This window comes from Nilaparvata lugens, chromosome 9 (assembly GCF_014356525.2).
Source record: "Nilaparvata lugens isolate BPH chromosome 9, ASM1435652v1, whole genome shotgun sequence".
NCBI lineage: Eukaryota > Metazoa > Arthropoda > Insecta > Hemiptera > Delphacidae > Nilaparvata > Nilaparvata lugens.
In genome coordinates, this window is record NC_052512.1 from 25,908,857 (window position 1) to 25,934,453 (window position 25,597).

The window sequence follows — 25,597 nt, forward strand, 5'->3', positions numbered from 1 at the left end:
AATATGATTGATTATTTTAAATGAGAATGAACAGTTGATATTACATCAATAAACCTGTATCAGCTACAGTCTACGGAAGGCATTGATAAGAGAGAAGATCGGCAACGTTGATATCCTAGCTTTCTTTACTGCCATTAGTGGGCCGTCCAATAGTGGAACATGTATAGATAACATTTTCACAACAATTCAAGAGGAGAATCGCATCTCATCGGTTCTGCTCACAGTCATGTCTGATCATGATGCAGTTGTGCTGAAAATTAACAATGATGGTCAAGTACCAAGCCCTGTTGCATCATATAGATTTCTTAGAGTAATAAATAGTTCCCACTGTCAACATTTCTGTCACTTATTGAATAACTTCAATTGGTTGCCAATTTATACTTTCAAAACAATCACTGAAAAGGTAGAGTATTTTTTCCATCATTTCATGCAACAGGTTGAGGTAGCCTTCCCAAGTAGAAAAATAAAGTGCTAGGGACGCTTAAATGGTCAAATAAACAGATGGTATAATGCAGAGTTAAAGAAGCTTAGAACTCGGTGTCTAACATTGTATAGAACGTATAGAGATACTGGAATAGAGAGGTATAATGCAGAATACAAATATTATAAGAATAAATATAGAGCTGCAATACATAATACTAAGCTTGAATACAACAAAAATTTTATAGGTAGTTCTAATAATAAGGCTAAGGCGATGTGGGATATAATAAATAACTCTTTAAATAGGAAAGATAAGAAAGAGCCGGCAGGAAGAGATATATCTCCTGATATGTTCAATAATTTTTTTGTAAATAGACACAATATAAATTATAATGTCTCTGAGTGTAATAGTAGAAATGATGTGCCACTTTTTAATCATAATAGATGTATAAGTGAAAAATTTAAGTTCCCAGAATTCACAGTTACCAAAGTGTACAATACCTTGATGAAGTTGAAAAATAGCGAATCGTATGATGTGTATGGTTTAAAATCATTAATAATAAAGATTGCAGTCCCTTACATAGCGGAAATTGTCACCTACCTGTTCAATGAATGTATAAATAACTGCATCTACCCAGATTTCCTAAAATATAGTAAAGTATTACCAATACATAAGAGAGGCTCTAAAAGTGACGTCAGAAACTTTCGACCCATAACCATCATTCCAATTTTTGGTAAGGCTTTTGAATACCTAGTTAGTGAACCTCTTGTACAGTATTTTGAAGAGAATAAACTTTTTAGTTCAAGTCAATTTGGGTTTAGAGGTAATTTGAGCACAACATCTGCCATATCTGAGTTTATGGAGTTTGTAATGAACGGAATTGAGGACAAGAAGAGCAATGTTGCCAGAATGTACGATTATTCATGTGCTTTTGATACGGTCTCGCATGAAATACTATTAACAAAACTTTCTGCCTACAATATTGATCATAAAGTATTGAAGTTTTTCAAAACATATCTAGAGGGGAGGTTCCAGTCAGTTTACCATTGTGGTCTGAGTTCTGATTTATTATCAGTATAACGAGGTGTACCTCACGGATCTTTACTGGGACCAATACTGTTCTTAATTTATATTAATGACTTACCTACTTACTTGGAAGGCAATGGAAGAAGAATATTTTTATATGCAGATGACCTGGCAGTTATTATTAGCGATGGAAATCAGACAGATGCAAAGTCCAATTTGGAACCATGTAATCTTTTGATTGACAGTTGGAGTAAGGAAAATAAGTTAGCTATTAATGATAAAAAACCACTACTATAAGTTTCAGTCTAGCCAACAGCCCAAACATTGAATCTACCCAGTTCCTCGGAGTTTTTTTGCAATCTAATCTTAAATGGAATATCCATATAGGAAATATATATAATAGAGTACTAAGAGGGCTTTTTATGTTGAGAAGGTTGGCTGGAAGTGTGACAATAGAGGTCTTGAAAACAGTTTACTTTGCGGTTATACACAGTCACCTAGCCTATGGTATAATTTTGTGGGGAAATAGCCCTTTGGCTGGTAAACTTTTCCTGCTACAGAAGAGAGCCATTAGAATATTAAACAATGAAGAGCCACGTAGTCATTGTAGACCATTGTTTATTGAGAATGGAATTCTGACTCTTCCTTCTATGTATGTCCTGGAATGTCTGTGTTATGTCAAAAAGAACCTGGATAAATTTAGCCTCAACTCTGATAGGCATACATACAATACAAGAGGGGTAAGTAATATAGGTGTCGAATGGTGCTCTTCCAGCGCATCATTGAGAAGTTTCAGGGCCCAATCTCTCAGATTTTATAATGCCCTTCCGTCATTGGTAAGAGACCTAGATGCCTACATGCCAACCAATATAAAGATAGAGTTAGGAAAGGCCTAATAAGAGGTGGACTTTACAAGATACCTGAGTTTTATAAAATTTCACAGTCTATGTAAATCTGTTACTATTGTGTATGATTTAGGCTGTGTAAACTTAGCTTGTAATCTTGTTTAATAAGTAAATTTTAGATGTAATTGTGTTTTAGCTGTGTAGACTTTTGTATTGTTAATTATTTTGTATACTTGTGACGATGACCAATGTTTATTGTAAACCAAATGGTAATAAATATATTATTATTATTATTATAACGTGGACCTCACTATATCTACTTTGCAGCCTCCAGCTTGCTATTTAGTCCAGTACTGTGCGCTAACAGGTCCATTCCCACATACTAAACTAAAAAAAAAACAAATCGAGTTAGCACTGATTGATTAAAGGTACCGTGAGTGATACAATCAACTTTTGAAATAAAATGAAAATCATCAATTCAATAGAATAGTATACTCATTCGCCATTGGATACAATACAGTACTGTATCCTTTTATATTTTATTGAAACACTAAAGTTGGATTCCCATTTATAAGTGATAGTGAAAGTGACCAGAACAGAGAAAATATGATCTATATGATATTTTATTGAATCATCCCTCATCTCATCTTTGCCGGCCAGATAGCCGAGTTGACTAAGGCGTTGCACCCTTCAGTCTGCTTCGGTCACCTGGTCGCGGGTTCGAATCCCATCGAGTAGGCATGGACGTTTGATCATCTCATAATTCCCCCTTGCACTTCCTATTTCCCACGCACAAGCAAAATCCTCATGTGGGCATCATCCGCAGTTTAAAAAAAATCTCCCCATAGTATTCTCGGTCTTCCCCTTTTCCTTCTCGAGTGAAGTTTTTCTTTGAGCACTATTGGCATTCTGTAATATATAAAGTATGAAGATCTCAAAAAGATGTTCACTAAAAGTAAATTCGTATGGCTTTTGTTGGTGGGGAGTCCCTTGCGGGAAGGTCCCACCGCCTGAATATATAATTTAAGCCGTCAATGGGCCTTACGACTGTCATACTTCAGCCGGGACCGACAGTTTAACGTGCCCATCCGATAACACGGGATGTTCACTAATTCTAACTAAATAAAATCAAATGGGTGTGAAGAGCATTTGAAACTTCTGGGAATATTGATTCTACCTACAATATTTTTTCAACAGACCCAAATTTGTGTTAAAGAGAATTTGAAGAAGTTTGTGGAACAGAGAATAGTTCATAGTCATTAAACTAGTAATAGAGGTGATTTGTCAACTTATCGGTACACAAAAAACATTTCTATTTTTTCCATAAAATTGTTTAATTCACTTCCTGAACACCTCAAAAATATGGAGAATGGACCTTTTAAAAATAATATTTATTTATTTACAAAGGCAAACTCTTCACTAGTATTTTAAGCCAAGATGATAATGATGAAGGGATGAATGACAGTGCCGCACAAATGCTTTCATTTGTGATGATTCAATGAATGAGTGAGAGATGATGAAATTAAATCTGAGAACGAGCACGCAGCCGATACAAAATGGCAGTGAAATAGAACCCTAATCACCTGACAAATCCTCAATAAGAACCACTTGCTACTCACTATTATCATAGAGAAACAATAGCGTAAATAGATATCCCCATAGAGAAACATTAGCGTAAGTAGATATCCCTTTTACTGTTATCTCAAGCCGATTACTGTCGATTATTGTAAATTTTTACTGTTTTGTTAAGGTGAGAGTGTATGAACGGCACAATTTGAGAGACTACCAGCGTCACACAGCTTCATGGGAAAGAACTAAGTGAACTATCGGCTTGGGATAACAGTAAAACTTGCGACATAAACGCCCTTTACCATGGGATATCTACTTATGCTATCGTTTCTCTATGATATCCCATGGTATAGGGCGTTTATGTCGCATAACTCTCAAGTCGATTACTATCGATTACTGTAGATTTTTACTGTTTTATTTTAAAATTTTTGATAAATACTGGCTTTTAGAATAGCTTATACTCTCTATATTTAAATGAAAAATTCGGACAGAAGGCCCAAGATTTCTAGTCGGGAATCCTTAAAAGGACTGTTGGGTTTAATATTCATTTGCACATTCCGAAAAGTAGAGTTGTGTGGTGTATGGTGAGGAGAACAATCGTTTGTCTGACCGCCAGTGGGCGTTAGCTCATTTAGCGTTATCCAGGGTGCACCACGAGGAGGCCAACTAACATTACACCCCATTAGAGCCTTACATGCTCTAGATGGTGGGTTGAGTTTAACAGACGCCTGGCAACAAGAATGGAATGCAATGCAAATCGATCTTACCCCATGTATCACCGAAAAGCCACCAGGTTTTGATTTGCCACGCAAACTATGGTCGGCTCTTAACAGGATCCGAACTGAGCATGGAAGATGTGCCTATGCATTGCACAAGTGGGGAGAGGCTCCAACACCTTTTTGTGAGTGTGGCGCTGTGCAAACCATAAGACACATTGTAGAAGAGTGCACAAGAACAGCTCATGAGGGCAGGCTGGATGACTTCCTGGTAGCTACACCAGATGCAGTGGCATATTTAAATCGACTAGATATATGTTTATAACTTTCAAAATTTTCTTTTTAATTTGTTCCACCTTTTTTTTAAACTTGTGACTAAGATGACTTCATTGTTTATATGTGTGACTTATGTTAAATAACATAAAGATTTGTGTCGTAGGGCCATACGCTAAATAAATAAAAATAAACTGTTTTTTAAATAACTGTAATACGTGGACTGTCGGCTTGAGACAACGATCACATTGAAAGTCTAGTGGAATCAAAGCTCCAAAATTTTGATTGATTATTGGTTTTTACTGTTAAACTTTCTCTCAAGTAAGTGTTATAGTAATTCTATGAGAACTGAGTTACCTGTGAGGAAAATTCAAATCGAGGAAATCGTGAGTTGAACCAATTTTAATGACATAAATAGGATCATACTTCACTTCTGACTCCATTTTGTCTACCGGCACTGTCTTGAGTTTCAATTGAGTGTTTGAAACTGTCAGCCGTTAGTGAACTTGTGATTACTGTTGACACTGTGTTTGGCTATCAGCTGTGTATTGTTGTTTACATCCTGTTACCATGACGACGGCCATCCAAGCTCGGGTTGTAACTGCTCGACTCTCAGGAGAGAGCGGCGTAATTGGGTGCTGCCATCTCTAGCCTAATTCTACCGCATTAGGTCAGCAGCCCATCCCCGAGTAGGACTGGCTTATCATATCAGATAGCGGTAATGCGCTGATAACATTTCTTCACATTGATAACTTCATTTATCAAGCAGGCTGTTTTCAATATCACTTTCATTGGTGATCAACGCAACAGGTGCCAGCTATAGTACGGTATTGTTCTGAGTTCTTTGCGCCCATTCATTTATTTAGGGTACTGTCGCTTCATTTTTCTGTGTGACGCTGAGCGGAATTTGAAGGCGCAAAATGATGACACGAACTGGAAGAAATATTTTGAAGACGCAGATGGAGAAAAATTGTTACAATCTCAAAGAGGGGTTGATAGACGATGGAGTTGTTGATATTGCTGTTAAAATTCGTACAGTCCTGGAGAATATATCTAAAACGTTTTCAGATGAAGCCGTTATTGATTTAATTCCAGAGGTTACTTCCCTTCTTAATAAATATGACGCCTCAATTAAAGTGAATGAGGATTTGGAGAGAATGTTGACCGACTCAGCAGCGGAAAACAAAACGCTTCAAGGATTGCTTGCTCAAGAAAAGAGAAACAGGAAAAGTGAACTTGATGATTCTATATATAATGAAAAGAAGGCTGATGAGGAGATTGAGGTGCTGAAATCAAAGCTAGAAAAATTGAAAAGCAATTCCGACGAATTAAAAAAAGAGCTTGATTCAAGAGATGCTATTATAAATCTTTTGCAAAACGATTCTCAGCTCACGGCGAATAAAATTTCAGAGTTAGAGTCCGAATTAACATTAGTAAAGAAGTATGGAACAAAGTTCCAATCTCTAAAAAGGACATTAAAATTTTCACGAGTTACCAGGGAAAATGAAATTAAGACTTCAAATCGCTTTTCTGTATTGGATGAAGTGAATGCTAAATCACCTTTGTCACAATCACCTGAAGGACGTACTTTTCAAGTACGGGCTCAGGTGCACAGGAATGCTACAAGTTCTCAGTTACCACCAAATCAAATCGCTCTTACTAGCACTTCTTCGAAGAATTCTAATAAAAAGAAAATTGTTGTACTAGCGGATAGTCAAGGTAGAGACATGAATAAATACCTGAGTGGCTTATTCAATGATTTCAATGTTTTTGTTTACACATTGCCGGGGGCGAAGTTGAAGCAAGTGATCATGAATGGTATGCAGTTCATAAAGGACTTGACAAAGGCAGATTATGTGTTGGTTATTGCAGGCACCAATGATTTCGGTAATGGTGAACCAGGTCATTTAACGGTACATCAAGCATTGGATTTAGTTTTATCAGCAGGCCTAAACACCAACATTTTAATTTGTGCGATTCCATACAGATTTGACAAACCTCATCTCAATGATGATATTTACTTCGCCAATTTAACAATATCCAATAGAATATCGGCATATGAAGGAATATCTGCAGTGTTTTATGGAGGATTCAGTGAAATATTGCAGAGACATCATTTCAATAAGGAAGGTTTCCATTTGAATAAAAATGAAAAGCGTTTGATAGGAGAGCGTTTGTGTAAATTTTTAGCTGAGTCAACTGCAAGCAGAATTAATGAAACTCAAAAAACGAATTGTCAACGCGGTAATAGTACACTGTCTTCCATATTAATGGAAACTTGTGACAATGATGAAGCATCTATCAGCTATAACGACTGTAATAATTGTGACAATGTAGATGCAATAATCTGCAACAATGACTATGAAGTGTCTCCAGCATCGGCTCTATTACCCGTTGATCCTCTAATAATGTCTTTGGACCAATCAATGTATGCTCCAAGAAGGTCTCTTCCAAATTCAGTATCCTCTCTTCCTTCTATTGCAGAAAATGAACTAAATGTTACAGATAGTTCATACAATGATTTTTTAGGTTTCAATACTCCTCCTGGAGTAGCGGTGTACAAGCTCCAGTAGTAGAGGATGCTGCTGAATCAAGTTTCCAGAGTTTTCAAACCAACGAAAGACACGGCAGAAATATGAATAATTTGATTTATGTACCATGTCAGCAGAAAGCAAGTAGGAGAGCATCCAACATTAATGAGATCAGTATAATGCATTATAACATTCGCAGCATTCGCTCGAAAGATAATGAACTCACCCTTCAACTGGAAACAATGCAAAAGGAAGGTGCATTACCGAAATTGGATTTTCTTTGTTTGTCAGAAACTTGGCTCTGTGAGCAGGAAACGGTTCAACTGCATAATTTTCAACTCATATCTTTCTCAAATCGATCTGGTCAGCGAGGAGGGGGAGTGGCAATATTTGCTAGAAAAGGAATAGCATCGTCGGCTTTAGTCTTTGATTGCTCACTTGAACTGGAATTTGAGAGTACTGCAATAGTGTTTGAGAAAAAGTTTCTTATTTTATGTTTATATAGACCACCCAGCGGTGATATTCTCCATTTCTTCTCTGATCTAGAGAGATACTTGGATCTGATTCAACAGAGATTCAAGGGAATCATTCTAGTTGGTGACTTCAATGTGAATTTCCTAGTTAATTCATCACACAAACAAGAATTGTGTGCACTTCTCTCTGCTTTTGGATTCACCGGTGTTATTGATACTCCTACAAGAGTCACATCACACTCTGCGACCTTGCTCGATAACTGCTTTCTCTCTTCAACAATTGAATACGTCTCTTCGGGTGTACATTCTTTGGCTCTTTCTGATCATTATGCGCAACTAGTTACTGTGAAACTGCCGCGTGGCCTAATGAACTACAACAGAGATGAGTTTCTTGTAAAGCGAGTTTTCTCGGCAGAAAATAGGACAAAGTTTGAGCAGAGTTTGCAGAACTGTGATTGGAACTGTATACAACTTGTACCAGGGACCATCAATGATAAGTTGGCTGTATTCATGAAAATGTACTCTGTGGCTTTCAATGAAGCATTTCCTCTCAAGAAACTCAAAGTAAGGAAGAAACCAGAAACTGTAAAATGGTCTTGCCCATATCTTAATTATTTATGTTCCTGTAAGAGAGATATTCAGCTGTTTACGAAACTATATCCCAATGATATTGTGTTAAAGCATAGATATAAGCAAATTTCTACTGAAATAAAGTCACAGATACGTTTATTAAGAACAGAATATGCCAGCAGACTGATTAGTTCATCAGAAAATAAGCCAAAAGCAATCTGGGATGTGATTAAAAAAGAGATAAAACATAATTATAGAGTGAACAGCTATAAATTACAATTAAATGAATCCTATACTGAGTCACCAAGTGAAATAGCCAATTTATTCAATATGTTTTTCGCTAAGGACAGACCACATAAAATCAGAAAACATGATGCAAATTATATGGACTTGTTAGAAAGGGCGGATTCAGGAAACTGTCAAGTGAATGATGTGACAGTTAAATCTGTAGAGGATGTAAAGAAAATAGTAAGATCTCTAAAGGGTAAGATGTCCAGTGGTTTGGATGGTGTTCCATCACGAATAATGAAGGATTTCTTTCACTATGTGGCAGATACTGTGACTTACCTTTTAAACTTGTCTATGTCATCTGGAATCTTTCCATCCTCATTCAAGACTGCCAAAGTCAGGCCGCTCCATAAAAAAGGATCAAAGGAGCTTATTGAAAATTTTAGGCCAGTTTCAATGCTATCATCATTTTCAAAAATCTTTGAAAGGTCCATTTATGACGAGCTTTACAGACACCTCCAAATGGGAAATGTACTGCATAAAAATCAATTCGGATTTAGAAGGAATAAGGCAACAGTTGATGCCATAAATATGCTTTTGGATGAGGTCTATCTTTCATTGGATGGTGGCGTGAAGGTGGCTGGATTCTTTGTGGATTTAAAGATGGCATTTGACATGCTGTCATGATATAATCTTCAATAAGCTGAGTTATTATGGTGTCCGGGGGAACTTCCTGCAGCTGATACAGTCTTATCTGAGAGACAGGTTTCAAGTTGTGGAGTTGGAGATTCAGCAGGATCGAATTCAGAGCTATCCTCATCGCTCACAACCCCAGACTGTAAAGAGAGGAGTGCCACAAGGTTCTATTTTGGGGCCATTGCTCTTCCTTGTTTTCATCAATGACTTGCCCGCGAATGTCCCTTTGGCACAAACTATACTCTTTGCAGATGATGCAAATTTCATCATAACATCTGAGGAACTAGAGAGCTTGAAGACTAGTGCGGAAAATGTCTTGAGGGATGTTGAAATATGGTGCAGGGCTAATGAACTTCTAGTTAATGTCTCAAAGACAAGCTTCATTAACTTTTCGATCAGAGAGCAACAAGAACACGCATCACTTCAATTTAGAATGTGTGATGCTGCTGTTGAACGGGTGGAGAACACTAAGTTTCTTGGCGTATTCATTGATCAGTGCCTGACCTGGAGACCACATGTAGAGATCCTTATAAAGAAATTAAATTCAGCCATTTACACTCTTCACAAATTGGTTAGGATGTCTGATGAGAAAGTTGTTACCATGGCTTACCATGGCTACTTTGAACCCCTTTTAGTTTATGGTATAGTTGCATGGGGAGCTTCAATCCATGGACGTCGTGTCTTCCTCACCCAAAAGAGAGCCATCAGAGTGATGTTTCGTAAACCGCCACGCCATCCTTGCAGGGACTTATTCGCGACAGCGGGCATTCTTCCGGTTCCCTGCCTGTACATTTATTTTTTGGCGAGTATGGCACTGAAATGGAGAAGTGGCTGGACGACTGGTGCAGACATTCACTCTCACAACACACGCAACAGGGAGATCGTGAGAATGGATGCCCACAGAACCACGTTTTTTGAGGCGAGCCCACAGCATATGGCCAAAAAAGTGTATAATGCTATTCCAATTGAAATTCGAGAACTGAATTCTGAAATAGTCTTCAAGAAAAAATTGAAATTGTGGTTAAGTGAGAGATGTTTTTATGACATTGGTGAACTTTTGACTCAGTAATTTATTATTAGTATATTGTGATTAAGTAAAAACTTGAAATTTAAATTAACTGTATGATCTTTACTTTTCAGGTAATGGAGACTTTTGATTCCACTGTTTTTAGTTTATTCAACTACAATAATTCCATCTGTGATATTAACATTGTTTTTAATTATATAGACTATATTGCATTTATATTGAGGTGACATTTGTAATGTATTTAAGATGTGTATTGTTTGATGAAATGTTTATGACCTGTGTTAATATTGTATTACATACGATGCATAACATTAAAATAAAATTGAATTTTAGTACAAAATAAGAACCAAGAAAACAAATGTGAAAGATAATAAAACAAATATGTAAATGGAAAAACTATTAACTAATGTATGCTTACATGTTTATGATAAAACTAAATTCGTAGTGTTGTACTGGTTGAAATGAATCTGGTCATTTAAACTATACTGGGGATTTTCCTTAATTACTCTTGTTATTTCTAAAGCCTCTAGAATATTCAAAGATCTGCCTTTGTTATTAACATGCAGAAACTCAACATTCTCCATAACTGTGAACTTGTGATTATTTGTTATCAAATGTTCTGCAAAGTTAGATTCCCCATTTTGTTTATTCCAATCTCTGATGTGTTCTTTAATTCTACTTTTGAAACTTCTACCAGTCTGACCAACGTAACAAGCATTACAATCATCACATTTAAGTTTGTACACCCCGCTTTCATCACAAATATCAATTTTGTCTTTACTCCAGCTAAATAGACTATTTAAAATCGGTTTGGTCTTGAAAGCAACATGAAATCCATTCCTCTTCAATTCCCTACCTATCTTATCAGATACAAGGCCTAAATATGGAATTGTTATCCAAGTCTTCTCCTCACAGTTTGAGCCTACAAAGCTAGAATTTATTGAAATTTGTCTATTAATTTTACTCAATAATCTGTCCACCATACTTCCTTCATACCCATTTGTGACAGCTATCTGTTTAATTTTAGTGATCTCAATATCAAAATCATGATTGCTCGTAGGTATTGTTAGTGCTCTATAGACCATGCTATTGAAAGCAGCAAGTTTGTGAGAAATAGGATGACAAGAATGAAGAGGAATGATAACATCAGTATGGGTTGGTTTTCTGAAAATAGAAAACTTGTGAAAACCAGTGCTATGATCTATTCTTAAATCTAGAAAATTCAATACACAATCCTGTTCTACCTCTACAGTGAATTTTATACTCTGATATAATCCATTCAGATAGGAAAGAAAATTGTCTAGTTGTCTGTTACTTCCTTTCCATAAGCAAATAATATCATCAACATATCGAAACCAGTAAACAATTTTATCTTTGAAATGACTATTTTCAATTATTCTACTTTCTAACTTATTCATAAATAATTCAGCTAGGAGTGGTGAGAGGGGTGACCCCATTGCCAACCCCTCTCTTTGTTCAAAAAATCTATTGTTAAATTTGAAATAATTATGCTGAGTGCATAACTTCATCAATCCTATCAGTTCTTCTCTGAGTTACCCTATCAGCAAACTTGTGTTGATGTTGAATGATAGGCCTATTATTTAGTGTCGGATGTTGATCTTTGAGAAGTTTCTGCAGTTTTTTGTTTTGAGTGACTGTTTTCTCACTCAATCTCCTAAAAAGTTGTTCCCTACATTTGTTGTCTAGGAAATCCCACTCAGCCTTGTGTAGTTTACTTGCCAGTTGTATGTGGAGAATATAAATGTAGAAAGATAAGCTATCCCTTATTTTATACCAGTGACTGATCTCCTTCTTAATCCAAAATTTCTGGGCGGTTTTTATGCTCTTCTGTGCAATAGTAGAAGTGTTGTTGGTTGCTATTGTCACATACTTCGGTATAACCTTCAGTTTCAAGCATTGTCTATTGAAGAAAATGTACCTTTCTGCTACTCCATACTTGAGTTTCAATTTAAATTATAACTTCACTTGTTCAGCTTGACTTGCTAGTTTCACTTTTTGTGTAGTTGAGAAGTTGATATTGTGGTAATTATTCATATTGAATGAAAAAGACTAAGAAAAATTGTCAAAAAACCACTGATTTATTGATAATTAGAATTTGAAATTAGAAATTCAATAGACTAACATTCCGGTGGGAGAAAGTCTTGAAAGAGCTGAGGAAATAATGAAAGCCTCTATAGATGATCATACACTCAGAGAAGAACTGATAGGATTGATTAAGTTATGCACTCAGCATAATTATTTCAAATTTAACAATAGATTTTTTGAACAAAGAGAGGGGTTGGCAATGGGGTCACCCCTCTCACCACTCCTAGCTGAATTATTTATGGATAAGTTAGAAAGTAGAATAATTGAAAATAGTCATTTCAAAGATAAAATTGTTTACTGGTTTCGATATGTTGATGATATTATTTGCTTATGGAAAGGAAGTAACAGACAACTAGACAATTTTCTTTCCTATCTGAATGGATTACATCAGAGTATAAAATTCACTGTAGAGGTAGAACAGGATTGTGTATTGAATTTTCTAGATTTAAGAATAGATCATAGCACTGGTTTTCACAAGTTTTCTATTTTCAGAAAACCAACCCATACTGATGTTATCATTCCTCTTCATTCTTGTCATCCTATTTCTCACAAACTTGCTGCTTTCAATAGCATGGTCTATAGAGCACTAACAATACCTACGAGCAATCATGATTTTGATATTGAGATCACTAAAATTAAACAGATAGCTGTCACAAATGGGTATGAAGGAAGTATGGTGGACAGATTATTGAGTAAAATTAATAGACAAATTTCAATAAATTCTAGCTTTGTAGGCTCAAACTGTGAGGAGAAGACTTGGATAACAATTCCATATTTAGGCCTTGTATCTGATAAGATAGGTAGGGAATTGAAGAGGAATGGATTTCATGTTGCTTTCAAGACCAAACCGATTTTAAATAGTCTATTTAGCTGGAGTAAAGACAAAATTGATATTTGTGATAAAAGCGGGGTGTACAAACTTAAATGTGATGATTGTAATGCTTGTTACGTGGGTCAGACTGGTAGAAGTTTCAAAAGTAGAATTAAAGAACACATCAGAGATTGGAATAAACAAAATGGGGAATCTAACTTTGCAGAACATTTGATAACAAATAATCACAAGTTCACAGTTATGGAGAATGTTGAGTTTCTGCATGTTAATAACAAAGGCAGATCTTTGAATATTCTAGAGGCTTTAGAAATAACAAGAGTAATTAAGGAAAATCCCCAGTATAGTTTAAATGACCAGATTCATTTCAACCAGTACAACACTACGAATTTAGTTTTATCATAAACATGTAAGCATACATTAGTTAATAGTTTTTCCATTTACATATTTGTTTTATTATCTTTCACATTTGTTTTCTTGGTTCTTATTTTGTACTAAAAGTAAATTTTATTATCATGGCGATTCTGTTGCTTAAGCCGCCATTTTGTCACACCGTTGAGGGGGAGGAGACTGTCTAGCTAGGCCAATGGCAGGCGTTCATGCCCTCGACCAATAGCAGTACTCGCCTACTAGTATAAATTCTGCTGCTCTTGTATTTAGTTTTAGTTTATCAGAGATTGACAATGGTGTAATAACCGAAACCGGTCTTTCTAATTATCAATAAATCAGTGGTTTTTTGACAATTTCTTAGTCTTTTTCATTCAATAAAGATTTTTATACATTAGCTAGGAATATTGGGTTATAAGTTGAAAATCAGGTGACATGTTATTCATAGAGTACTGATAGTGTAAATTACTGATGTAATATATTAGTATTTTGTATAATGTATTATTCTTATAAACACTTCACTCACATGTTCTACTTTTGAACAAATTAATAAAAACAATATAAAAATCTTGTAGTACCCTTAATTAAAAAAAAATATTTATTTTCTACATTTCAACTTGCATTAATTTGCACATTAACTTGCATGAATTTAGGCTTGTATGAAAATGTAAAAATGACACAACAAACAACAGATAACAAGGAATTTTTACACTATAATAATCTTATAAAGAATTTAAAAAATTGCAATTGGTCGGATTTGGATGCATTGGTTGACTCGAGTATTGATGACGCGATCGATTACTTCATGAACAGATTAAATACAGAGATAAAAAAGGAAACTTATGTGAAACTAGTACCCCACAAACTGAAACCTCTCAAGCCTTGGATTACAACTGGACTAATTATTTCAATAAGGAAACGTGATCTCATGTACCAAACTCTTAAAAAACAGCCTTTCAACTCCATTCTAAAATCGCAGTATATAAATTATAGAAACATCTTAAATAATATGATTAAACAATGTAAATATGACTTCTATAATAATAAACTATCGAAATGCAAAGGAAACTCAAAAAAAATATGGGAGTGTATAAATGATTTACTCAACACTAAAAGAGAGATTTGTACGCCTAAGATTGAGTCCGATGTTCTTAATCATCATTTTGCACATGTAGGTGAGTTGTATGCCAATAAACTAATTAATGATAACCCTATACAACATACATTTGTTGATACTACAATTCCATCGTATAGTTCCTTCTTTTTGGCTTATACAGATGATGAGGAAATATTGGCCACAATAAATTCTCTCAAAGGTAATTCTGCTCCTGGAGTGGACAATCTAACAGCTACTTGTCTAAAGAAGATTGCTCCCTCAATTACAAAACCTCTCAAACGTATCATCAACAAATGTTTCGAGGTGGGTCATTTTCCAAGACAGTTCAAAGTTGCCAAAATTGTTCCTATCCATAAATCAGGTGATCCGTCCAACCCTACCAACTACCGTCCTATTAGTCTGATGAATAACTTAGCCAAAGTAATGGAGAAGATAATTAAAAAAAGATTATTAGGCTATCTGAATAAATTCAACATTATTAATGAAAACCAGTATGGATTCCAGCCCGGTAAATCTACAGAGGATGCCATCACCAGATTATTACAAATTATAACAAAAAACTTTAATAATAAGAAAAAAACGTTGACAGTATTCTTGGATTTAGCCAAGGCATTTGACACTATCTCTCAAAAACGACTTCTGGAAAAAATGGAACACCTGGGGATTAGGGGAATACCACTAATATTATTCAAGAGTTACCTGTCAAATCGATCTCAGATACTCAACACAAGCAATATGAAACTCACTGATTTTGGTCTGCCGCAAGGTACTGTCCTATCTCCCATTTTGTTCTTAATCTATATCAATGATCTCCTTAAATTAAATATAAGAAATTGTGATATAATATCATTTGCAGACGACACTGCTCTAACTTTCACTGAAAACTCATGGGATGATGTAAAAATTGCAGCGGAAAGTGGACTCAGATTGGCGTTCTCTTGGCTTAATCAACACATATTAACCCTCAACACAACTAAAAGCGTCTTCATGTTATTTTCACCCAATTCCCTTACTCAACCACGAACAATAGACAGTATAAAAATCCATCGATTAAACTGTAACGACCATAGACTTCTTAGCTGCTGTTCTTGTCAGAAAATTCAAAAAGAAAAAAAAGTTAAGTACCTGGGTATCTTGTTGGATCCACACTTAAGGTGGGATAATCAAATTAATAACATGTGTTCCAAACTAAAATTCCTTATCTACAAATTTCACCAAATTAGACAACTGAACAATATAAAAATAGCTAAACTAATCTATTATTCGTATGCTCAATCCGCTTTTCAATATGGCATACGGGCTTGGGGGGGAGCTTTGAATGCGCATTTCACAAAACTTTTCATTATTCAAAAACATCTTTTAAAAACTATTCTAGACAAACCCAGACTTTTTCCAACAAAAGATTTATTCAGGGAGTTCAAGGTTTTAACAGTTCGACAACTTTTCATAAAAAATTTGGTACTATATATTATAAAAAATAAAAATTTATTTGAACCTCGAGAATCTCTTTTGGGCTTGCGTCCCGCGCGAGACATTTTCCAATTTGTCAGAATGGACTTGAATGTGTGTAGGAGACAGTTTTCTTATATTTCAAATAAATTAATAAACCACATTCCCTTAAATATTCTTGAAAAAACAAACATAAACCAAAGGCTTAGATCAGACATAGATAAATGGATAATAGCAAATAAAATCGAGGAAAAATTGTTTTAAATAAACTAATTTTCGTCTACTCCATGGTTGCAGTTGACTTACCTACTACCTCTTACCGTTCCCTTCTTCTTCATTCTCCTTCTTCTTCGTCTTCTTCTTTCTTCTTGGCCTTTTCCGTCTTTTCTCCTTCCGTTCCTTTATTTTTAGTACCCTCTTTATTATTAAGTACTAGTTTTAATTCTGTATTTTTTTCAAGAAATTTGTTTTGGATCATTTTTGTTAAATATTTTTGAAAAACATTTATATTGCAACTCACACCTGCGCACAGGGGTTTCCTTGCAGGTGTAGATTCTTATATATATATATTTTTTGTCTTGAAAGTGTTGTATATATTTTTTGAGAATCAATAAATTTGAATTTGAAATTTGAAAAATTTGAAAAAAAACTTGAAAATGACCTAAGTTAGGGTCCAAACTAGTTGTTGAACTATTCTAAAGTTTTTAAAAGAAATAAAGGGTACTACAAGATTTTTATAATTTATTGATTTTATCAATTGGTATTATATTGTTGTATATATTTGATTCTTGTATTATATCTGAAGACCTCAGATGTGGCTGCAATAAAGATTGTATTCTATTCTATTGCTACAATTCTCTCAATTTTCATAAGGCTGCAATAAAGTTCTATGAATACAATGCTTACTTTTCAAATGTAATGTATAAATTGGTGAACACTGACCCTGATATTCGTGCGGAAAGTAGCGCTGCGATATCCTGGTGACGTATTTGTGCAGGTTGAGGCAGGAGCGCGCATAGTTCTGCAGTTGGTTGGCGGGAAAGGGGACGCGCATGAGCGGCGCGAGGTGCGCGTAGATGTGCGCGTCTAGCGAACATGGGTGCGCTCCGAACACAAACTCCTGTTCGCCCAATCGAGCGGACAGTGTGGCCAGGCAACGCTCGGCCGCCGCGAACAACTGCCAAACATTACAAATCCCTCACTCAATTAAGAGCCACTCATCATCAATAAAATTGACCAGTCAGTTGATTTACACAAGTACTACAACTATAGTCAGGTCCTCGTGAAATCAATCAATAATTTTATTCAAATCAACACGAGATACACAGAATAAATCAATATATGAGCAGTATTGGTGGTTTGGAATAATAATAATAATAAATTTTATTTCCATTAATATACAAATAAGCAATCTAATCAATAAAATGTACACAATATTTAAAAATAAAATATATGAAATTTAGGCCTATTATGCCATAATTTGCCTACTACAAATATAAATAAATTGCATTTTTTCGGAAATTAACCTACTCAACTATGGGAAACCCATGTTCTAGAGCAGGTGTAGTAGTAATACATTATCACGTACAACCTGAGTAGCTTCAGAGGTGGGTGATTGATACCCAGGTGTTGCTCCTGGATGACTTAGCTCAGTCGTAATGTGGGCGGGGAAAGGAGGCAAGTCGAAGTTCCTCTTCTTTCTTCTTTGTGATTCAGCTGGCGTGGACAGCACCTCCTGGTGATTCTGACGGCGTGAAGGTCGCTCTCTTCTCTGATGACACCACTTTGATGTAATTTTGTATTGGCCTTACGGCCTCGGTTCCACTCCAGTATAGTAGGAAGAGGAAGGACAGACAGGATAGGGACGGCAGACAACGGTCCGCTGTGCCCTGGGGGAATGGAAGGACAGGGACGGCAGACAACGGTCCGCTGTGCCCTGGGGAGAAGGAAGGACAGGGACGGCAGACAACGGTCCGCTGTGCCCTGGGGGAATGGAAGGACAGGGACGGCAGACAACGGTCCGCTGTGCCCTGGGGAAATGGAAGGACAGGGACGGCAGACAACGGTCCGCTGTGCCCTGAGGAAATGGAAGGACAGGGACGGCAGACAACGGTCCACTGTGCCCTGGGGAAATGGAAGGACAGGGACGGCAGACAACGGTCCGCTGTGCCCTGGGGAAATGGAAGGACAGGGACGGCAGACAACGGTCCGCTGTGCCCTGGGGGAATGGAAGGACAGGGACGGCAGACAACGGTCCGCTGTGCCCTAGGGAGATGGAAGGACAGGGACGGCAGACAACGGTCCGCTGTGCCCTGGGGGAATGGAAGGACAGGGACGGCAGACAACGGTCCGCTGTGCCCTAGGGAGATGGAAGGTCAGGGACGGCAGACAACGGTCCGCTGTGCCCTGGGGGAATGGAAGGTCAGGGACGGCAGACAACGGTCCGCTGTGCCCTAGGGAGATGGGAGGACAGGGACGGCAGACAACGGTCCGCTGTACCCTAGGGAGATGGAAAGATAGGGACGTACGGCAGCCAACGGGCCGCTGTACAAGGACAGGAGGTCGGGGACGTACGGCAGCCAACGGGCCGCTATACAAGGAGCAGGAAGGTTGTGAGCGGAATGCTGTGGTCTGGAGCTCGCCCGGCGTTTAAATACTCCCCCAAAGTGGAGGGGATGGAGTTGTGCCGCCACCAGAGGCGGTGGAAATCGTCTCGATGCGCGGAAGATGGTGCGCCATCGGTACCTTCCTTATCTCCGCGGTCGGCTAGCTTTGCTGATAACCGAGCGTCTTTCAATAATATTATTTATTATTTAGCAATATTTTCCCGTCACAATTTTACTTTTTGACACCCCACTCCTACTTGGGGGGGGGGGGGATCGGAGCCCTCTATGGCACCACCTTAAAAGGTGTGAGCCATCTAGGCATCACCTTAAGAGGTGTACACCTCCCAGGCATCACCTTAAGAGGTGTATGCCACTCACTATGAGCGTCATCTATACCTGGTCCACAGGTACATTTACATCGTCCATCTGGTAACTGGACTTTTATACGTGGTCGACCTGCTCTTCTGCGCTTGCCTGGTGTTGTGTTGCGGTGGCACAGCACCAGATCCATATTTTTAGACAGACCTGGTCTGGGATCCTGTGGCGGTGGGACTACTTGATTGATAGTCGCACACTGCGTTGGCTCTCCTACGTCCTTATCCATTGAGGGTGGCACGGGCTCCTCCACATCCATGGCAGTGGGGGGTGGTGTTGTCTCGTTCACATTCATGACCGTGGGGGGTGCTATTAACTTTTCCACATCACTCTCGGAGTTACCACTTGTGTTGGTGGCTGGGGCATGAATTGTGGCCCGCCGTTCAGAGTCATTCATCTCATTCCTGTGATCCATCACTATGTTGCCCGAAGATGCTTGTTCTGGAATATATCGCTGGCCCAGTTCAACAGTGCTACAACTCAAAAATCCAAGTTTTGAGAAAAAGGCAATTTAATGTTTCAAATTATTACTGTGAATTATGTATTGCTTCTGGAGGGTTGATTTCTTCCAAGTAGAAGTATAATGTTCATAATTACCACTCGGTAATCTTACAACATTGATTTAATTATTATTTGTTGAGATAATTGTCATTTTTTGAGTTAGTGTTGTTTAGAATTGGTTAATTTTCCAACCTGACATGCATATTTCTTACTTGAAGCTTTATTCCCCTTAATTTCTCAACTCATTGATGGATGTAATTTATGTATTTAAGCCGTTTCACATTTACCATACAGTAAAATACAACTCCAAAAATTGAAATTTACTAGTATTTTCTTGTACAGTATGGTATAGGTCCAATGAAATCTTCCATTACTGTATTGTAAAAGTTTGTATTATAAAGAAATGAGTAAACTCCAATTATTGTAAGTTCATCATCTATCCATCAATGGGTTGAAGTTATGATAATTTTATAAATAATATTAAAATAATGATGAGGTAATGCAATTACCTAAAAATGGGGGGTAGGGAATTTCCTGTAGAGTTTGAGAAAAGAATTTTGATGAAATCAACACAATGTGTTTTATTATGTCATAATAAAAGGCAAAAATGTATATTATAATTTAATTTTTGATATTATTAATTCAAGGAAATAAGATAAAACATTAAATATGAAAAAAGTGATATTTCCAATTAAAATTCATCATCTTCTACGTTTGTATTTGAATTATTGACTCTCAAATTTTTGTAGAAGTCCCAGTGTACTCTGGGAATCACGTGGGCATCACAGAGATCAAGTAGATCTTTCTTCTTAGGAGCTGGAATCCCCGGTCGGTCTGAATATGCAGGAACCAGTTCACAAGAAGTTTTCAGCTTCAACCCTCTGGCTCTCCCCATGATGTGTAATTTCATCCAGTCCTTTTGCTCATACGAGGTTTTGTACAGGATTGTGTTTGGACATTTTTTCTCCACCCTTACACAACATACGTCATGCCAAAGTATTTTTTCCTTCTCTTCATTTATTGAGAAATTTTTCCCCATCTGCTTAGTCAGCAATTTTAAATCAAAAAATTCTGACGTGTCAATTTCTTTCACTTTGAAAGGATTCCCTGTCTTCTTGGACAACTGAATAATTGTAGTCCATTGTGATGGATGGACAATCGGTCCTCTAGTCAGCATCAGCTTTCTCTCTCTTTCAATCAATGAGTGCATATGGTCTCCCTCATTCTGGGTATGACCAGCAACCAAGTATTTGTGTGTGATTGAATTATATTTCAAATTCCTTACACAATGTGTGTACAAAGAAAACAGAAATTTATTCTTGTTTTGCCCTACACAATTATCAGAGTAAAACACAATATCTTGTTGAAGACTGCCACTTTCTTCCTTCAGAAAGTTGTAGACACAACTTCCAATTTCATTTGCTCCTCGTCTTCCCAATTCTTCATTCCAGAAGTACGAGTAGCCCTTCTTATCAATAATATTGTAAATAGTAAAGTTGTAGCAAGACAATTTTCTTCTGTAATACAGCATAGAGTTCTCTCCACATGGAACAGGTAGCACAGCTTGTAAATCAAATGTTAGAACAGACTGAATGTTTTTCTCCTCTATATCTCTTTTTTTTTCACTCCTGGACAACTCTTTTTCTTTTAGGTGTTGTTCATATTGAACTTTAATTTTCTGTTTTTCCTCCTCATTTAAATCTTTTATTTTTTCACATAATACACAAAGGTCTTTTTTTGGTTTATGAAAGGAGATATTAAACTCTGTGTTAAATATTGTTTCATAAAGGTAAGGTTTACCATACAACTCACCCTCACTCATTTTTTTCTCTTTGTACATTCTGTACATCGATGCTATTGTAAGGCCTCCATCAATGTATTCCCTTTTGGAATCAGCCCTGCAATAATGAGACTCTATTCGACAAAAAGAGTCTATATGCTCTCGGATTCCTTTTTTTATACTATCATCCACTTTTTTATGGTTGACATGTTTCCCTCTCAAATCCCCTTGAACTATACCCATCTCATCCTTTTTACTCAGTGCTGTATTCACAAATGTATTGCTGATGCTCAAGGTATTCAAGAAGAATGTTTTACAAACACGTGTTCTTGAAGAATTCAAATCAAAATAATAAGCAAAATTTTTACCTCTATTACTACCTTCTCTTTGATACCTATACTTGGGTTCAATGACTTCTAAGTGATTGATGACAAAGTTTCTTTGTTGTGTCTGGTCACCTATGTCCCAAAACCTGTCCAAAATCATCTGCCTTTCATCATTATTTATCTTATTTGTGCATCCAATCCTACATTTATCACTACATCCATTTTTCAAAGATTTTTTCTCCACAAAATTACCCCTTGAGTTTTCATATTCTTTTCCTGATCTTTTCTTCATTTTCATCATATTTTTCTTCCATGTTTCTGGTCTTCTGACTCTCTTCCTCGATTTTCTTTGAATTACTTCAGAATCTTCAAGTTCTGGATTCTCTTGAAGCACCTCTACAGCTTGATTCTCTTGAAGCATGTCTACAGCTGGATTCTCTTGAAGCACCTCTGCTGCTGAATTCTCTTGAAGCAACTGCCCAGCTGGATTCTCTTGAAGCATCTCTATAGCTGGATTTTCTTGGAGCATCTCTATAGCTGAATTTTCTTGAAGCACTTCAGCAGCTTGCACTTCACCTGAAAAAACAAAGTAACATTCTACTTAAGTTCCAAAAATAATGAGTACACACAAATCATGTACTTACAGTACTTCTAACTGCTAAACATTGAAAATTTGCATCACAAATTTATGGCATTTATCAATTCAATAATACTAAATTGTTTGATGTAACTATCAGAATCGACGGTTTTCATACTCCAGAAACGTTCAAGCCAATGATAGTTTTTGTACGATTATCCTTATTTGTATGAGAAAACGTCAAAATCTCTTAACTCTCGCTCAATCATCAACAATAATTATTTCAGTTCAAATAGGGCAGTTCGTCGTTCTCACGCTAGATGGCGTTAACCCAGTCTAAACCAACTTGCCAACTTGCAAGTGACCAACTTGCTCAAAAGGTATTTTGAATCGGTTTGATCATGGTAAATAGGAGATAAAAAGGTGGTAAACACAGATAAAAAGATATAGAATGGCCCTAGGGCAGTAAAGAACCACTTTCGGCCTCGATATGACATAATATGTAAAACAGCTCATTACATGCAAGTGTGGCGAAAAAATACTTACTCTCATTGCTGATAGCTTCCACTTGTTCTGCATCCATTTCCATCAGAGACTGATTAGATTCATTATCAGAGTCATTATTCTCAGGAGGATAATAGTTGGCATCCTTATCAGAGTCATCAGCTTCAGAATAAGTCTCATCACACTCAGAAATATCCTGAAAAGTGTAAGGAATTGGAAGTTTAGATCAAGATCTACTCACATAGAAATATTCAGACAAAAGGAAGCAATAGTATCAAATGTATTTATATTGGCTCTTGTATAATATTGATCAAAATAATCTAGAAATGATGATACAGAGATAATGATGTTTACAATAAACATTTCGAAATCAATCACAAGTTTTTAAATTGAGCCTTTATTCAATAAAAATTTATTAATAATTATTCTATGAATAATAAATTATATTATTATTAAGAGTTTTCCATCCTTTGTACCTACTTATAAATATTAAAGTTGTTTATCCATAATTTGTGATAATTGGTTCTTTAAAATTACAAGAAGAAAATTTATAATAGTGATTTGTAGACTCTTCTTCTCAATAGATTGTCATAATATCCAGTCACAGCCGAACAAATGATGAAGATGCATCATTCACCATTGAATGATTGACAAAAACATCTTCTTGAATTAGATGTAGGCTAATGAACAAGGTTTGTAGTGGAGTCCCATTTCAATCACATTACTTTCAAAGAAAATACTTAGATTGTCTCCTCTTCTACCTTGTAGTATTAAGGTTTTTCATAGAAAATAATAAATAGGCTAGTCTACAACTGTAATTTCTTCCAACTTACTTGCTCATTGTTATGGCCTTCTGATTCATAATCCATCCTGTCATTAATTTCAGGAGTATGATCATTAGTAGCAATGACAGAATTGAGGTTTTCACAGTCAGAGATAATAACCTGAAAAAAATGAAATCAATTGTTAAGAGTTCATTGAACTAAAAAATCTTGAAGTGATGTAAATATTATTCCTTCCTGATACATTATGATTCCTAGGTAGCCTATAAATTGGTACGACTATGGTCATAATGCTGGGAAGCACATTTTCAAATTCCATCAAATCAAAAAAGTAACCATATACTTAGGTTACCGGTAGATATAATTATCATTTATGGTAGTGTCAAGAAAAAGTGCATCCCAGATATAGGACCGTGGCCGTAGGTATCGATAGTTACGAAACTGTAAAATATTACTCATGATGATAAAAATTACAAAGAGAATTCATATAGGCTAGTGGAATATGCCTATATCTAAAACTTTTCTGGCTATTAGAACAATAAAAAATATTTTGTTGAGTACAAGTCATGAGGAAGTCAACAAAAAGTATTGATTAGAGTAGCATTATAGACCTAAGCATCAAACTGCTCATACAAAAAATGATTTTCTTACTGCCCTTCAAGTGTCAAGAAATTATTATTTCAACACCATAATAATAATAATAATAATAATAATGAAAAAAGTAAGGAATACAACTAATATTATTCTATTAAAACGTGTATGTTTCTTACCTGTTCATTTTCATGCCGCAAGGCATCTCTAACATTGTTGATAGAATGTTCATTTAAATAGGTTACATCCACAAATTCGTTGCTTTGTCTTATTGCTTCAGCGGTTTGAGATAAACTTACAATAAATGCTGCACGTGATTCCCTACAAATAATATTATTACTGGAACTTTTACTAGACATTATTATGAATTACAATGCACGACCACAGAACATAATTATTCTTGCACCATACCTGGAGTAACATTAACCTAAAACCTTTAGAAACGACGCCGACTCGGAATGTTTTACCACTGCCTACCTGATTTCCAAGTCAACAGAGAACTATTTCGAGTTAGTGCTGTATTGCTTGGGGAATTCGTAATAACAGCTGAGTAGTTCAGAGGTGAAACTACACTATTATGAGTTAGTGTAGTATAGCATTTGATAATATTACAATTTATACTATATTACAGAATTCACACTGAATTATTTCTAGTTGGTGTAATGTAGCACTGGTATTATTGGAAAAATTGAAGAATTCAAGACAACATTATGTACTTTAACATCTGATAGGAGTATTTTTCGACTTAGTTGAGTATAGCTCTGGAAAGAGGATGTTAAGCTGAGGAGAATGATGTAAAAATCACAAAAATGGCAATTTTTGAGTTGTAGGATTCAGTTGGGTAGGATCCCACTCTACCTCTCTCGTGAATGTGTGAATATTCACCCTGTTTTCACGCATAAATTCCATGCCTAATAGCAACTCTTGTCCAAGTCCTTCCATTATAGATGCCACTAGTGGAACTGTGATTTGTCCTATAGTTACATTAGTTGTCAGCTTCCCATTTAATGGGGTAGATCGTCCATCAGCTAATATTGCGTGGTGATGAGTTGGTACCTTCCTTATCATCCCTATTTTTTGGAGAACTTCATAAACCTCATTACTCATATAATTAGCTTCAGCGCCACTATCTAGCAATGCCCGACACTTTTTACCACCGATTGTCACAGTAATGAATAGTCTGTTGTCCCTTGATGACTCTTCAATCACAGGAATCCTGTGAGCCGTTCGCATCACTGCTGTCTTGTTTGGAGTTTTATTCTCCTTCTGCACATCACACATTTCAGTGCTCT

The 25,597-nt window shown here is 36.4% G+C and overlaps 2 protein-coding genes across 2 annotated transcripts in view; both read right to left on the minus strand.

Annotated features, from left to right (window-relative positions):
- LOC111064447 (metaxin-1) overlaps positions 1 to 25,597 on the minus strand; it is a 48,350-nt gene that overhangs the window by 4,253 nt on the left and 18,500 nt on the right. The window contains exon 5 of the mRNA XM_039435710.1: positions 17,206 to 17,440. Within this exon, the coding sequence (XP_039291644.1) occupies positions 17,206 to 17,440 (235 nt within the window). The remainder of the gene's footprint in view (positions 1 to 17,205; positions 17,441 to 25,597) is intronic.
- LOC111059672 lies at positions 20,358 to 25,119 on the minus strand. The gene is made up of 4 exons (XM_039435708.1): positions 24,485 to 25,119; positions 23,766 to 23,876; positions 22,975 to 23,128; positions 20,358 to 22,427 (listed from the first exon to the last, which is right to left on the minus strand). Exons 1-4 carry the CDS (start codon positions 24,662 to 24,664, stop codon positions 20,437 to 20,439), a joined length of 2,436 nt encoding a protein of 811 aa, XP_039291642.1. The 5' UTR covers positions 24,665 to 25,119; the 3' UTR covers positions 20,358 to 20,436.